A 17,354-nucleotide genomic window follows, 5' to 3' on the forward strand; every position below is an offset into this window, starting at 1 on the left:
TCGGCCATTGCATTTATTAAATTAGGATCTAGTTACAAAATCTTCCAACATGAGGCACTTGTTATAGAATGGTGTCGCCATAACACTAAACTTAACGTTCTAAATACGCAACCATGCACCAACCTCTCTCCGGTCTGGACTCTTACGCACATAAGATTCCCACATGTCGCAAAATGCATTATGGGAACATATAAATTCTTTAAATACATGATTTCTGTCTTTCTTTCTTATCACTGCCAACCAAAGACGTTTAACACGAAAGTTGCTCGTTGTAACTTTTGGCCTTGCTTATTTCATATTATTTTAAATTTCAATTTTTCAAATGACAACCAGTGATGAGGTAGTGCATTTCTACTTCCTTGAGCAAAATTTTAACAATTCCGTATTCATTCAACTAACTTATTTCAACTTATTTTAAATTATTTTAAACTTCAATTTGAACTTCATTTCCACCACAACTTCATGAAACTAAAAAGATCAACTAAGGTGAGTACCTTCTATTAAGCTTTACTGCTATTCATACTATTAAGCCGATTATACAGTGGTACATTAAGAAGCTCTATAATTTATCTAAAAATCCATTAGCTCATTGCCAGAGTTTAATACATCTCTGGCAGCCCCCCAACCCCCCAAATAACTTCTCAGATGTAAATGTAGATGAAAAATACTCAATTTGTTAGCTACCTGAGCAGGATCATCAACAGTTGATCCATCGTTATCAAGTAGACCAATCTGACTATACTAGAGTTTACATAAGTAAAGAATTTGCTGTTTTTCTTTGCATCATTTGCCAAAGATTTCTCATAATCTGCTTTTGCCTGCCTAACCTCCTTTGTGACTTGATTACAAAGCTTATATGTGCCATAGGCTTCTGTATCACATGTTAATTTGTGTATATCCCATGCATTTTTCTTTTCTGCCACATGTCTCATTAGTTCATATGACATCCAGTTAGGCTTAACCCTTAAACAGTATTTCTTAGTTGGTATGAAAAGCCCAGTAGCTTCCGAGATTAATTCTTTGAATACTTCCCATTCTGGCGGCTCCGTAGCCAGGTGGGCAGAAACAGCAGTGTGTAACACATGCTCCTTGACTATACTTGGGTTCGAGCCCATGACCACCAAATACAGAGGATGCGGAAATGTTATTGAATGACCACTGCATATCCCCGGAGCAATATGGCCTTAGTTGCTAATGCTCCTAAAAACCAAATAACAAAACAAACAAAACAAAGCTTCCCATTTTGAATATGCTGTTGGTAACATCATCAGTTTGTGTCACTGTATAGAATTTAAAAACTGTCTGAGACCACCATAGTCGCCTTTACAAAAGTAAAAATCCTTCCCTTTACCGGTGATGGTAGTTACATCTTTAAGTAAATCCCACATTAGTACACTGTGGTGGCGCCTCCGTAGCCAGGTGGGAAGGAGCAGCAGTGCGTAGCACATGCTTCTTGATTCGAACGGAGTTCGAGCCTGTCACCACCAAATACGGAGGATGCGGAAAAAGTCAGGGAATGACCATCGCATATTCCCAGAGCAATATGGCCTTAGTTGCTAATGCTCTTAAAAATCAAAAAAAAAAAAAAATAATAATAAATAAAAAAATAAAATAAAGTACACAGTGGTCACTGTCACCTAAAGGTTCCTTTTTCTGTACATTCTTAATGCATGAATAATGACTGCTTATAATCAGATCAAGAGTGTTACTCCCTCTTCTTGCTTCTCTAACATGTTTCTGTAGAAAATAATCATCCAATAAATCCACAAAAGCCTTTCTAGTGTGTGAGTGACGAACCCACAAGTTCCAGTCTATATCTGTGAAGTTAAAATATCCCATTATAAGACACTGATTTACTGGCCCACTCTGTTTCTTCGAATAATTGTTCATTGTACGCATAAGAGTCATTAGGCGTACAACAAAGTCCTATCCTCCTCTGCTTTCCAAGTGTTTATGTCACACCACACTGGCTCTGCACTGCACTGTCCACCCATGTCACTGGCTGCATTTCCCTAGATTTTATGTATTTCTTAACTAATTTGAATAACCCCTCCTTCTTTCCTCTCCAGTTGTACACATTGTACTCCCCAAATTCCAACTCTGTATTCCTTACATCTCTGTGACACCGTGTCTCCAATATTCCAACAATATCTGCCTTTGATTTTATGACCAACACCTCAAATTCATCAAATTTATTTACCAAACTCCTAGCTTTGGGGTACATGCAAGTATATATACCCCTGTTCTTATTCTTAGCTACCCAAACACAGCCCATGTATTTAATTGTTCCACGATGACTCCCAGCAGCTTCCGAAATCCCCTGCATCTTGTTCTCCCGGCTGCTGCTCATTCCAATAGAAGCAGTGCAAGAACCACTTTAACCTCTGTCAGCGGCTACTGTTAACCTATTAGTTCGTGTATCCCCCCCCCCCAAGGTAGCCGTTTTCCGTTGCACCTAACACTTCCTTGATAGCACTGCAAATATTCTTGCACCCTTTTCTATTTAAGTATATCCCATTCCTGTAGAAGCATTCTCTCCTGTTAACAAGCACAGACCATTCTGAGAAAAATTCTACCCCTTGAATCTTGAACAGTCTCTTCAGGGTTGAATTGATTAACAAGAGTGGTAATCAGTGGACACTGCTCATCGTGGACTAATGTTATTAGTGAAGTCCCTCAGAGTTCAGTATTGGGTCCATTATTGTTTTCTGTATTTAAAATGATACTGATGATGGTATATCAAGCTTAATGTCCAAGTTTGCAGACGATACGAAGGTTGGCAGGGTTGTCAAGGACACTACTGACACTATTCTGCTGCAACAGGATCTGGAAAGGTTGAGCAGATGGGCTGAGAGGTGGCAAATGAAGTTTAACCTTGACAAATGTAAAGTACTACATATGGGAAACAGCAACCCCAGAGCAACGTATCAACTCTGTGGTACTACACTGACAGTGGTAGACAATGAAAGGGACCTGGGGTGGTTGTGCTGGCAGATATGAAGTTTTCTGAGCAGTGCAGACGGGCTGCAAGAGTAGCTCATGGTGTATTGTCGATGAAAATAGGAATTATTCTAGCAGGGATAAGGAGGTGATTATTCCCTTGTATTAGACAATGGTTCAGACCGCACCTAGAGTACTGTATACAGTACTCTAGGTGCGGAGGCCTCATTTCAAGAAGGATGTAGAGCTGCTGGAACGAGTACAGAGAAGGGCAACAAGATTAGTGAATGGAACAAAGGGGTGCTCTTACGAAGAAAGGCTTACGTTTTGCAAATTACAGTGTCTGGAGACTAGGCACGGCGAGGTGATCTGATAGAGGTGTATAAAGCCTTGAACGGTTTGAGTATGCTCAATGCTGATGGGATTCTTCCTCTTGCTCAGAATAATCACCTGAGAGGGCATAAATTCAAATTGAGGAAAGACAGATGTAAGATAGACGTGAGGAAATTTGCCTTTAGCCAGCGGGTGGTTGGTTGCTGGAATAGACTTCCATCCCCTGTCGTGGAAGTTGATAGCCTAAATAAGTTTAAGGCTCAGCTGGACAGGTATTTCGAACAAACAGAGGGGTGACGTGGAAGTGGTTATGTTTTTTTTTATTTATTTATTTATTTATTTATTTATTTATTTTTTTTTTGGCTGATGCTGCATAAGCTTGCTTTCTTGCATCAAATGCCTCTACTATTGCTAATGCTAATATAGTATATTTATGATTTACTTCCTAATTTCCACTTAAAGGTTTAAATGTTTATACTGCATTTAATATTGTTATACAAAAATGAAGTGGTTCTAAATTGGCTGGAAACGTAGGTCATATATAAAACATTTAAAATCATTTGCAATATTTCCTATGGGATAAATCCCTACACACTTAACAGATTCACTTAGTTCTGTTTTTGCAACCCCAATTAAAGGCACTAAGCAGGGGATGCTTTTATGTTACATCCTAGAGGTGCTCTCAAATTAAATGGTTGTAATGCAATTAATATGATTCCTAAAACTATATTTCTTTTTAGAACCCTTAAAGTTACATGTTCTTGCTTAAATTTTAGAACACTCTAAATCAGGGGTGGCCAACTTAATTTGTGATGCAATCTTCTTTTTTTCTTCAAAATTTTCTGCAATCTACCATCTCAAGAATTTCATTGCACATGGTTAAAAAAGTTAATCAACACATATTGAAAAATGTTGTTTATAAATTTTAAAATTTAATACAATTTAGAATTCTTATTTTAAATTCATACATATTTCAATTTTTAATTTATGTGAAGTTTGTGTCTTCATGTTATCTACCAAGCTTTCAAAATCGGGGATATACTGTGATAAGGCCAACCGTAAATAATCTTCTGAATGCAAGTCGGTAAGTGTAGAGCGATTCTTCATCTTTGTTTGTTTCAAATACGAAAAGGCCGATCCACATAGAATATGTGAAACCAAAAAAATAATTTAAAAGTTCACTGCATTTAGGTACTTTTCTTGGCAAACGTATTTCCAAAAGTCTTTTTCTGATGAGCTGGCTTTTAGGAAGATATCGTTCCGCAATGTAATAATTTCATTTTCAAGAAATATCTTCTCCGTGTGAAAAAATCTCAGCGATTTTTTCTGCAATTTGTTTCGTATCTAAGTCGACATTAAATGGATAAGAAATATATTGAACAATGTCTTCAATTGTTTTAAAATCACCAAATCTGGTTTTAATATCATCCACAACTTTCTCAATTTCAGAAACCTATTTCTCACTATTACATTCAAAAACAGGATATTTTTGCAAATGATCTTGCATATTTGCAAAAAGGATCAAATTCTTTTTCTTTCAGATCCTTAGCCACTGCCAAAAATTGATATTTATATGCATAAATACTACTAATCATGTCGCACACATTTTTATTATTTTCTCGTAATTCCAAATTCAGATTACTTAATTTACAGGTAAAATCTGCCAAAAAAAAAAAGGCAGATTACAAAACCACTCCCTATCTTGCAGCTGCTGATAATCATCTCCCATTTGATCAACAAATTTTTTAATTTCATTCAGCAAATATCGAAATCTCTGTAGAAACTTACTCTGGCTCAACAACCTCATTTCTGTGTGTAAGATCAGATCTGGTTAATTTTCATTGAGTTGCATTTTGAAAAGTCTCCTTTGAAGAGATTATCCTCTAATGGAATTCATGATATTGAAAGCTATGTCCACAACACTTTTAGTATTTAATCTTTTGCTGTGGTTGGTGGTTGATACAGTGGTAACTCAAAATATCTGGGAATTCATCATCCTTTTGGCACAATGCGATGAATCCATTAAGATGCCTTGTCACTGTTTTAGCTCCATCTGTTGTTATTGATACGAGCTTAAATAGTGGTAATTTAATTTTTTTCAATAAAATGTTTGAATGCGTTAAATATATTAAGACCTCTAGTTCTTTCTATTAATGAAATCCGTACGAATAAAAACGAGCAATTAAGCTGTATCACTGACGTCTGTAGATGCATCCAGTCGTAAAGAAAAGGACACACCATTAACAAAAATGTGAGCGAACAATTGCGTGCTCATGCATGCAATTGTTCGCTCGCAATTGTTCACTCACATTTTTTCAATGATTATTTCGAGATAATTGCAGATCTTGAAGCCCACTTTTAATTTCATTTTTATTCTTAAAATTTTTAAAAAGAGAATCTGTTATTTCTAAAAATGCATCTTTGATGAATTCACCATCAGAAAATGGTTTGTATTTTTTTCAAGAAGATGACTCACTTTAAATGATGCTACAGTCATTACTGCTTTAGACTGTAAATTAGGTGTCACAAAGAAATTTTGTTGTGCGAATAATCTGGATTTAAGTTCTCTTAATTTATTTTTTCTAAAGTCACTATTAGGCAGAAATTCCAACTGGCATTTTACCACAGAGTGAGTTGAAGTGCCATTCTAAATTTCCTGTTTTTGGGTATAGCATTGCAAATCAAACATTTTTCTTTTAACATTACAAAAAAGTATTCTGGTTCCCACTCTTGATGAAAATGATACATTTTATGCTTTTCCATAGTATTCATTTTAAATCAAATTAATATATAGGTACTGTCCAGTTATTAATATTAAGTAAACTAAATAAGAATTCGACACATACACTATGCTCTCCACAACAAATTGCATGAATTTTCACTAGACAAGCCTAGCGGCTGCGCAGAGACAAGAGTAGTCACGTAGTTCAATTGTTCAATGGTTTGTAATAATCATATGCAGTGGGGCATTTAAGAATAATAAAACATTTAGATTTTGACTAATCTATTTATTATTATTATTAACCATATGGTGCAAGAAAGCCTGAGGCTTCTGCTGCAACTGGCAAAAAAGAAAAACTTTCTGAATTAACCTGAGAGAGGAAACAAGAGTCAGAAGTAGAAGGGAATCACCAAGAAAGAGAAGAATGATGATATCCAGCTCAGGATCCTGGTGTGTCAAGCCCATACTCACTAGATGTGAGCACTGGGGATCTTTTTTTATATATATTTAAAATTCATCTTGATTGACCGAAATTAAAGCCGCGATCGACTTGTTGGCCCCCCCTGCTCTAAATCAACAGGGTGTACACAATTTAATTTTACCCTCTCATTTTCTCTTTCCAGTAGGTCTTGATAACGGAATTCCTGAGCAGATCTGAACATACAAACTATCAGTTTAATTTAGTGAATAAGATGTGTTAAAAACCTTCTTTTCCACTATTTGTATCAACTTTGTATCAGATTATTTAACCCTCTGATACATCCGGAGGGTTAAATACCATCCCTTTATCCATAGCAGCAATTTGCCTCCAATGCTACACTGCTCCAATTTGTGCAGCAGTCTCCCATGTGCAACAGTATCAAAAGCCTTTCTAAGATCCAAATATATGATGTCAAATTTATTTCCTGCATCCAGTTCTTTTGTGACTGCATCATAGTATCCAATCAAATTGTTCAGGCAAGACTTCCCCTTAACAAAACCATGCTGTGTCTGAGCTATAACTGAAGTCTTGTCTAGATGATCCTGCAGTGTTTCTTTAACCAGTGCCTCCATTAATTTTCCAGGAACAGAAGTTAAACTAACAGGTCTATAATTACTTGTGTCGCCCTTTGATCCTCCTCTGTGAATTGGGGTCACATTTGCACATCTCCAGTCCATGGGTACTTCCCTGAGTCCAAGGAAGCTCTCATAATTACGGCTAAGGGTTTGCTTACTTCCTTTGCTGCTTCCTTTAATATAACTGGATAGATCCCATCCACCCCAGGTGCCTTTCTTGTATTTATCTTCAACAATTTCTCCTCCACTTTACTCTCAATTATTACAAGATTGTGTAGCTTACTGCCAGAGTTGAATACACCTCTGGTATTCCCCTCGCTGAATAACTCCTCATGTGTGAATGTTGATGCAAAATATTCATTCATTTTGTTAGCTACCTGAGCAGGATCATCAACAGTTGACCCATTGATATCAAGTGGACCAATCTGATTCATCCCCTTCCTTCTAGAGTTTACATAAGTAAAGAACTCTTTGCTGTTTTTCTTTGCATCCCTTGCCAAAGATTTCTCGTAATCTGCCTTCGCCTGCCTAATCTCCTTTGTAACTTGGTTGCAGATCAACTTGTATCTATCATAGGCTTCTATGTCACGTGTTAATTTGTATGTATCCCATGCATTTTTCTTCTCTGCCGTATGTCTCATTAGTTCATTTGACATCCACTTAGGCCTAAACCTTGAACAATATTTCTTAGTTGGTTTGTAAAGCCCAGTAGCTTCCAAGATAAGTTCTTTGAATGCTTCCCATTTTGAATTTGTTGTTGGTAACATCATCAGTTGGTCCCACTGTATAGAATTTAAATACTGTCTCAGTCCATCATAGTCGCCTTTATGAAAGCAATAACCCTTCCCTTTACCCCTAATGGTAGTTACCTCTTTGAGTAAATCCCACTTCAGCACACTTTGATCACTGCCACCTAGTGGTTCATTTACCTGCAGATTCTTAATGCATGAAGAATCACTACTGATAATCAAATCAAGAGTATTACTCCCTCTAGTTGCCTCCTGAACATGCTGATGTAGAAAACAATCATCCAATAAATCCACAAAAGCCTTGCTAGTGTGTGAGTGACCAGCCCCTAAATTCCAGTCAATATCTGGGAAATTAAAATTCCCCATTATAAGACTCTCTGATTTACTGGGCCACTCTATTTCCCCGTACAGTTTCTTCCTCAAAGTCATTAGGCCTATAGCACACTCCTACTCTCAATTTTGATCTCCCAATGCTTACGTCACATCAAACTGACATGACACTGCACTGTCCAGCAATGTCGACTGGCTTCACTTCCTTGGATTTTATGTATTTCTTAACTAATAGCATAACCCCTCCTCCCTTCCTATCCTGTCTATCCTTTCTGTAGATATTATACTCCCCAAATTCCAGTTCTGCATTCCTTATATCTGTGTGACACCACATCTCTGAAATCCCCACAATATCTGCCTTTGATGTTTTGAGCAATACCTCAAATTCATCAAATTTATTTACTAAACTCCTAGCATTGGTGTACACGCAAGTATACATGCACCTGTTCTTTTTCTTAGCTACCCTAACACAACCTATGTGTTTATTTGTACCCCAATTATTCCCAGCAGTCTCTGAAATATCCTGCATCTTATTTTCCAGGCTGCGGCTCATTCCAATAGAAGCAGTGCAAGAATCACTTTCACCTCTGTCACTGGCTACTGTTAACCTATTAGTTCTTGTATCCACCCAATCTAGCAGTTTTCCAATCCACCTAACACTGCCTCGATAGCATCAGCAAACATTCTTGCACCCTTTTCTATTTAAGTGTATCCCATCCCTGTAGAAGCAGTCTCTCCTGTTAAAAAGTACAGACCAGGCTGAAAAAAATTCTACCCTTGAGCCTTGCACAATCCTTCCAGGGCCGAATTGATCGACAGGGCTCTCTTCATATACAACCTCCTATCGTGTCTGGGCAGAATTGCAGACACTTTCAAATTCAACCCTAATTCATGGCTTTTTTTCAACAGTGACCTGTACTTGTTAAGTAATTCCGCCGGTCTCCTACTCTTAATATCATTAGTGCCAACGTGTACAATTATATCACCTTTTGTGCCCTTAAAAGATGATATACACTCTACAACGTCATCAACCTTTGCCCCTGGCAGACATACCCTGGTCTCTAACAACAACAACAACATATATGTTTATGTTGTTGTTAGAGATTTTATGGCGTAACGGCCATTATGCACCAACTATATGTTAAAAAAATAGAAACTTATCTTAAAATTACAGAACCTTGTGTACTGTATTTACATTATTCACAATAATAGCATGCAGTACTGTTAATTTTTAGATTACTCAAAACACTAAATGTAGTGAAATTCTAGTGCTCTCTCAAATTCAGTCTTTCTAGAATGTCCAATTTATGATGACTGTTCAATAAAGAATGGTCATAATTTTTTTTTTTTCACAACATACCTTTATTAATCATCCATAATATGATGGTCCTATTCAAAGTAGTACCCATTTGAGAAATGCACTTACTCCAGCATTTCTACCATTCTTCAAAAACATGGTGAAAGCCATTTTTTGACATGCGTTTGTCTGATGTCTTTATAACTTCTAATAACTGAAAACATTTTCCTTACAGCTCCTTCTTTAACTTTGGGAAAAAAAAAAATCACAGGGTGGAAGGTCAGGGCTTGCATTGTTGTAGTATAGTAGTAGTGGCATGTGATGCAAGAAAGCAAGTGTATGAGCTTATGCAGCATCAGCCAAAAAAAAAAAAAGAAAAAAAATCACACCATTCCCTCCAAATGCCTGTCCAGTTTCTCCTTAAATTTATTTAACCTATCAACTTCCACAACAACAGATGGAAGTTTGTTCCAGCAATTAATCACCCACTGGCTAAAGGCAAATTTCTGCACATTTATTCCAGATCTGTCTTTTCTTAATTTGAATTTATGCTCCCTTAGGTTCGTAATCTGAACAAGTGGAAGGATCCCATCAGAATTCAGCGTGCTCACCCATTCAAGGCCTTATACACCTCAATCAGATCACCGTGCAGGTGCCTAGTCTCCAGCCACTGCAATTTGCAGAACTTAAGCCTCTCTTGGTAAGAGAATTCCCTTCATTCCCCTCACCAATCGTGTTGCTCTTCTCTGTACATGCTCAAGCAAATCTACATCCTTCCTAAAATGAGGCCTCCAGACCTGTACGCAGTACTCAAGGCGTGGCCTGACCATTGCCTTATACAGAGGGACAATCACCTCCTTTTCCCTGCTAGCAAAATTCCTATATATCATTGACAAAACCCCATGACCTGCCCTGGCAGCCTGTCTTCATTGCCCAGAAAACTTCATATCTGACTGCACAATTACTCCCAGGTCTTTTTCATTTTCTACCACCTTAAGTGTAGTACCACACAGTTGGTACGTTTCTCTGCGATACTTCTAACCATATCCAGTACTTTGCATTTGTCAAGGTTAAACTTCAGTTGGCACTTCTTAGCCCATCTGTCCAAATTATCTAGATCCTGTTGCAGTAGCACACTGCCATTACTATCATTAACAACCCATCCAACCTTTGTATCATCTGCAAACTTCGACATTAAGCCTGATATACCTTCATCAATATCATTGATAAATATATAAAAGAACAGAGGACCCAACACCGAACCCTGTGGGACTCCACTAATAACATTAGTCCATGAAGAGCAGAACCCATTAATTACCACCCTCTGTCTTCTCCCACTCAACCATCCTTTTATCCATTGTAGCAACTTACCCTTAATACCATTCTGTTCCAATTTGTACAATAGTCTTCCATGCGCAACAGTTTCAAAAGCTTTCCTGCAATCCAAATATATGATATCAAAATTATATTTTGCTTCCAGTTCCAGGCGCCTCCAGAGCTAGGTGGGAAGGAGCATTAGTGCGTATCACATGCTTCTTGATTAGACCAGGGTTCGAGCCCATCACCACCAAATACGGAAGATGTAGAAAGGTCAGGGAATGACCACCGCATATCCCGGAGCAATATGGCCTTAGTTGCTAATGCTCCAAAAATCAAACAACAACAACAACAACAGCTTCCAGTTCCTTTGTAACCACATCATAATATCCTATCAAATTTGTCAGACAAGACTTTCCCTTAACAAACCCATGCTGTGTCTGAATTATTGCTGAAGTCTTGTCTAGATGATCCTGCAATGCATCTTGAACCAGTGACTCCATTATTTTACCTGGAACATAAGTTAGACTAACTGGTGTGTAATTACTCGTGTCACCCTTCAATTCCCCTTTGTGAATTGGGGATACATTTGCACATCTCCAGTCCATGGGGACCTCCCCTGAGTCCAAGGATGCTCTCATAATTATGGCTAAGGGTTTGCTTAGTTGCTTTGCCGCCTCCTTTAATATAACCGGATAGATCCCATCCACCCCAGGTACCTTTCTTATGTTTAACTTCAACAATTTCTCCTCCAGTTTGCTCTCAGTTATTATGAAATCATTAAGCACCCTGCTACAATTTGATAACCTTCTGCCATTTTCAAACCTTAATAACTCCTCATGTGTGTGAATGGGTATTTATGCAAAATACTCATTCAGTTTGTTTGCTATCTGAGCAGAATCATCAGCAGTCAAACCATCGATATTAAGTGGACCAATCAGATTCATTCCCTTCCTTTTAGAGTTTATATAAGTAAAGAAATCCTTGCTGTTTTTCTTAGCATCTTTTGCCAAAGATTTCTCATAATCCGCCTTCGCCTGCCTAACCTCCTTTGTGACCTGATTACAGACTAGCTTATATCTGCCCTAGGCTTCTGAGTCACTTGATAATTTATATGCATCCCATGCATTTTTCTTCTCTATCATGAGTCTCATTTGTTTATTTGATAACCATTTAGGCCTAAACCTTGAACAGTATTTCTTAATAGGTATGAAACTTTTAGTAGCATCCACGATTAATTCTTTGAATGCTTCCCACTTAGAATTTACTGTAAGTAACATCGTCAGTTGATCCCACTGTACAGAATTTAAAAACTGTCTGGAACCACTGTACTCACCTTTACGGAAGCAAAAACCCTTTCCTTTACCCCTGATGGTAATTATATCTTTAAGTAAATCCCACATCAGTACACTGTGATCACTGCCACCTAGTGGTTCCTTTATCTGCAAATTCTTAATACCCGAATGATCACTGTTGATAACCAGATCAAGAGTATTATTACCCTCTCTGGTTGCCTCTCGAACATACTGCTGCAGAAAGCAATCATCCAATAAAACCACAAAAATCTTACTAGTGTGTGAGTGACTAACCCACAAGTTCCATTCATCTGCAAAGTTAAAATCCCCCATTATAAGACATTCTGATATACTAGTCCACTCTATTTCTCTGTAGAATTGTACATTGTACTCATTCGAGTCATTAGGTCTATAACATACTTCTACTGTAATTTTTGCTTTCACAGTACTTATGTCACACCAAACTGACTGAACAATGCACTGTTCATCTATATCAACTGGATGCACTTCTTTTTATTTTATGTTTTTTTTAGTTAACAGCATAACACCTTCTCCTATCCTTTCTGTACACATTGTACTCCCCAAATTCCAGTTCTGCATTTCTTATATCTATGTGACACCATGTCTCTGCTATCCCAACAATATCCACCTTTGATGTCTTGACCAACCCTTCAAATTCATCAAATTTATTTACTATACTTCTAGCATTGTTATGAGGTATCACCCAGCTGTATATAGTCGTGGTTGTTTGTAATGAATGTGATTCCACAAAGTGTGCAGTACATTTATTATCTTTCAATACATTAAAATAATTTTTCTCCTAATGATATTTATTCAGTGAATGGGAGAAGAGAGATGCGTGTTATGTGGTAATACGAAGAAATACAAAAATATGTAACAGAAACTTGTTTTACTGTGGTAAAACAAGATTCTGTTTAAGCTTGGTCACGCACTGTGTTTATCTAAAATGACCATGCGGTACCATTCTTGATTTCCATATGTAAGCTTTTTATTTAAATAAACTAAATGCAACAAGGTATAATATTTTAAGAGTTTTTAAGATTCTATATCTATATAATATTGGTGTAGATGCACCATAGACAACTCTTAAAGAAAAACTATTAACATAGTGTAAAAGGCACCCACTGATGAAAATCTTTGAAACAGTGCCATCTTTGTGGTGGTGCCCACCAACATTTCATCAATAGAGAAGACAATAGTCTTCTCTATGAATGAAGTTACTTATTCGAGGTAGTTCAATACATGGTAACTCATTGTGAATGATGAATACAAAATGAGATACAGATGAAATGATGCCTTTCTCAGTAGGCTCGTAGTTTTCTTTAAGAGTTGTCTATGGTGTATCGACACTGATATTATATAGATATAGCAACGTATTTATGTATTCATAGCTGAGGAAGAGATATACACAGAGTCGAAAGCTTCTGTAAATATTTTATTTTATTTTATCAAAAGAAGCAAGTGCAACGAGTAGGGGGAGAAGCTCCCTAGTTATTTTTATTATTATTATTAGCAGTAGTAGTAGTAGTATGTGATACAAGGAAATAAGCTTATAAAGCATTAGCCAAAAAAAAAAAAAAAAAAAACCTCCCAAATCTCTGATAATTTTCCTAGTTTTTTATTGAATTTATTCAAACTACCCACCTCCACACAATGCTAGATGGAAGTCTGTTCTGACAGTCAACCATCTGCTAGATGAAGGCAAACCTCCTCATATCTATCCTGCAACCACCCTTCCTCAGTTTCAATTTATGTCCCTTCATATGTGTAGTCTGAGCAAGAGGAAGAATGCCATCAGACTTGAGCTTGCTCAATCCATGCAAAGCCTTAAAACCTCAATCAGATCACATTGCAGGTTCCGTAGCCAGGTGAGCAGGAGCAGCAGTGCATAGCACACGCTTCTTGATTAGCCCGGGGTTCGAGCCCGTGATCACCAAATACGGAGGATGTGGAAAGGTCAGGAAATGATCATTGGAGCAATATGGCCTTAGTTGCTAATGTCCTAAAACCCAAATAACAACAACAATAACAGCAGCATTGCAGGTGCCTTCAGCTCTGCAGTTTGCAAATCTGAACCTGTCTTGGTGAGACTACCCTTTTATAAATGAGGCTTTGCCTCATTTATAGAAGAACTTTTCAGTACTCATGATGCCTTAACCATTGTCTTATACAAAGGGATAATCACTTCCTTGTTCCTGCTAGCCAAATCCCTGTATATCCTAGAAAAAACTCCATGAGCTCTCCTGGCAGCTTGTCTGCATTGCTCAGAGTATTTCATATCTGATTGCACAGTTAAACCGTGTTTTTTTTTCATTTTAAATTGCCTTGAGTGTAGTAACACATGGTTGGTATTTTTATCTGGGATTACTGCTATCCATATGCAGTACCTCGTATTTATCAATGTTAGAATTGAACTGCTATATCTTGGCCCATCGGCCTAATTTGTTTAGATCTTGTTGTAGCAGCTTGTTGTAGTAGCTGAACACTGCGTTTTGTTTTGGAGATTGCTACTGATGCACAAGTGAGAGCCCTGGCATTGAGTTGGTCAGCTGAGAGCATGATGGACTCCCCATTTAATTGCTTCAAAGGAATCCACCCTGTTCTTCAGGCTCTCATAAACGCCTGTTGGAACACTGAATTTGTGCCTGATTTTTCAGAAACTGCAGGTTCTTAAAAAATTTCCATGAGAACTTGCTGTTGCTCAGATTCGAGTAATCTTGGAACCCAGTGTGCACAAACACGTCATATGCAAATGATCATGGAGAACACTGTGCATACCTCCTACTGATATTCTCAACATCTCTGCCAGTTACCTTTCTGTTATATAACTGTCTTCTCCTCTGATTACAGAAGTGTTTCTGATTTCTGTAGTGGCAGCAGTAAGCTTCAGGTCTGCCGATTTTTGGAAGTGAATCACACCCATCTTTAAACACTATAAACCACCTGCAGCTGTGCTGTGTGGGAGCATTGATTCACGATATTAATATGCTTCAGCCAATGTTTTCTTGAGACAGAAACAAAATTTGGGAGGTCATACTGTTCCTCTCATGTCATGTCCATTGCTACGCCGGCAAAACTGAAAACATGGTGTGCTGCCAAGGTTACACTGTGTATGCGAGTCAACTATGCAGTTGGTGTGTTGCATTTTGATTTGGGCTTATATTCTGCAGCTCAGCTGGTAATAACAAGCATTATGATTGTTAATGAAAAATTGTGATCATTCTTTATTGAACAGCCCTCATAGTTTCCAGTGGCGGCAAGTTTTTCCAATAGCTTTTTGCCTTCTTTGCATTATTAGCATTAGCTGATTCAATTAAACTCTTTGAAGCCATTTTTAAAAAAAAGCTGAACCTCCCAACATAGTAAACTACAATCAATCACTCAGACACAAAATGAACATAAACAGTACATAAAGCAAAACTGACTGTAAATCAGAATTGAACTGAAGACAGCATTGCTGAGTGGTGCTACAGCTATGCAGCTAAAAGCAATTCCCTATACACACAAATTCCCTGTCAGAAAATGACAGTTCTTAAAGAGAAGTCTTATAAACAACACTTCAGTTAATTAGAATTTCGGCACCTCCGAAGCCAGGTGGGCAGGAGCAGCAGTGTGTAAGTGTGTAGTACATGCTTCTTGATTAGACCGGGATTCAAGCCCATGACCCCCAAATACGGATGATGCGGAAAGGTCAGGGAAGGACCACCGCATATCCCCGGAGCAATATGGCCTTAGTTGCTAATGCTCCTAAAAATCAAACAACAACAACAACAACAATTAGAACTTCAGAAGTGGGCAGTCCCTTTCCTATAATACTACAAGGTAGGAGAATGCATAAGGGTCATATTTTTGTGATATTTTTGCAAGAAATGGTGTACATGACTATAGTGTTTTACAGCCCTGAACAGGACACTTATCCCAGTACAAAACAGCTGCAGAAAATTAACAGATTTGTAAAATACTCTGGAGTACAAAAAATAAGTTTTGGAACAATAAACAGAGAGCTTTCAAAGTTTCTGTTATTTACATACGATTCTTTCAGGAAGCAAGCTAATGCATAATTATTGACCTCCCCCACCCCCAAAATTCACACATTTGAACCAGAATCTGAAAAGGTGGGAATTGGCCAGCAATTTGCATATCTTATGCATTAACACTGCAGTAAAATGCTTGAATGTAAACTTTTAGATAATTGCTGGTTTTTAGGCAGTTAAATCTGTTCATAAGTAGAGCTGTTAATTCCATAATCTTATTAATTATGAAATAAAAATCTTATTGAAAAGAATAATTTGATACACTTAGAACAGTGTGCATATTGAAATTAAGATTTATGCCTTTTAGGAACATGTTCGTAAAGAAACTGTAGCAAAAGCAGTAAGACCTGAGCCTAAATATATGCCTGAGGAAATTACACCTCACAGTGCTAGTACCCTTTCAGAAGATGTGCATGTTACATTGTTAGCAAAAAATGTGGATCCTAATCTTGGCTTAATACCTCGACTTCAGCCATTAGATACTGCTGAAAGGTATCATTCTTAATGAGAATATATTTTAATTTGTATTTAAGTTTATTGTTGGTGAATTTTTTAAACATAGTAATATATGCAAAGATTACTCTGCAATCTTTGCATATATTTTTATTGAAAATGGTTTTCTAGTACTCAGTAAATATGGTATATATATTTTTAAAAAAATCAAATTAATATAATTTATTTTGCCAAGCCAGTATATAAATTTTTGCTTGCCCACAGTGATACTGAATTTTTTCACTGCTTTAGTTTTCCGATGATAATTTTCTTACCTTAGAATTTATTAGTTACATTCAAAAAATATCACAATAAATGTACACAATTAATGTGAACAATAAAGCCTCATAAATCTGGCACTTTTAGAAAGTCTCTTTTAATTTTCTTTTTTCATGGAACCTTCCTGAAATAGGATGTTTCCAATGTCAGTCAAACAGTCATGTAGAATGTGATAATTGTTTTTTGTGCATTGTGTCTTAGTCTGTGTAGCACTTGAGGTCAATGATCCAAAAGAAGTTTTGAGGATTCACTCGCTATCTGAAAGCTGTTTCTGTGTGTTGATGCATCACTTTGCAAAATCGGTCATATTGTTGTGTTGACATCATGGGTTGGGTGTGCAGGTGCGTGTATGTTGTTCATGTTGTGTGACTGGCCACTTAGTGACCTGCCAATAGCAATTGACTGGAAGGCTACTGACAGGTTTCCATCTTGCTGCAATGGAGGAGGCAGGCCATTTTTTTTTTTTTTCTTTTTTTTTTCTATCATTCA

General features: G+C 37.3%; 1 protein-coding gene across 1 annotated transcript in view; it reads left to right on the forward strand.

Moving 5' to 3' along the window:
• The window catches only part of LOC150078528 (uncharacterized), a 178,884-nt gene extending 162,285 nt beyond the window's left edge, over positions 1 to 16,599 (forward strand). The window contains exon 3 of the mRNA XM_090384596.1: positions 16,402 to 16,599. Coding sequence (XP_090240722.1) covers positions 16,402 to 16,599 — 198 coding nt within the window. The remainder of the gene's footprint in view (positions 1 to 16,401) is intronic.
• The last annotated feature ends 755 nt before the right edge of the window (positions 16,600 to 17,354 follow it).

This window comes from Mastigoproctus giganteus, chromosome 11 (genome assembly GCF_048544385.1).
Source record: "Mastigoproctus giganteus isolate SK-2022 chromosome 11, ASM4854438v1, whole genome shotgun sequence".
NCBI lineage: Eukaryota > Metazoa > Arthropoda > Arachnida > Uropygi > Thelyphonidae > Mastigoproctus > Mastigoproctus giganteus.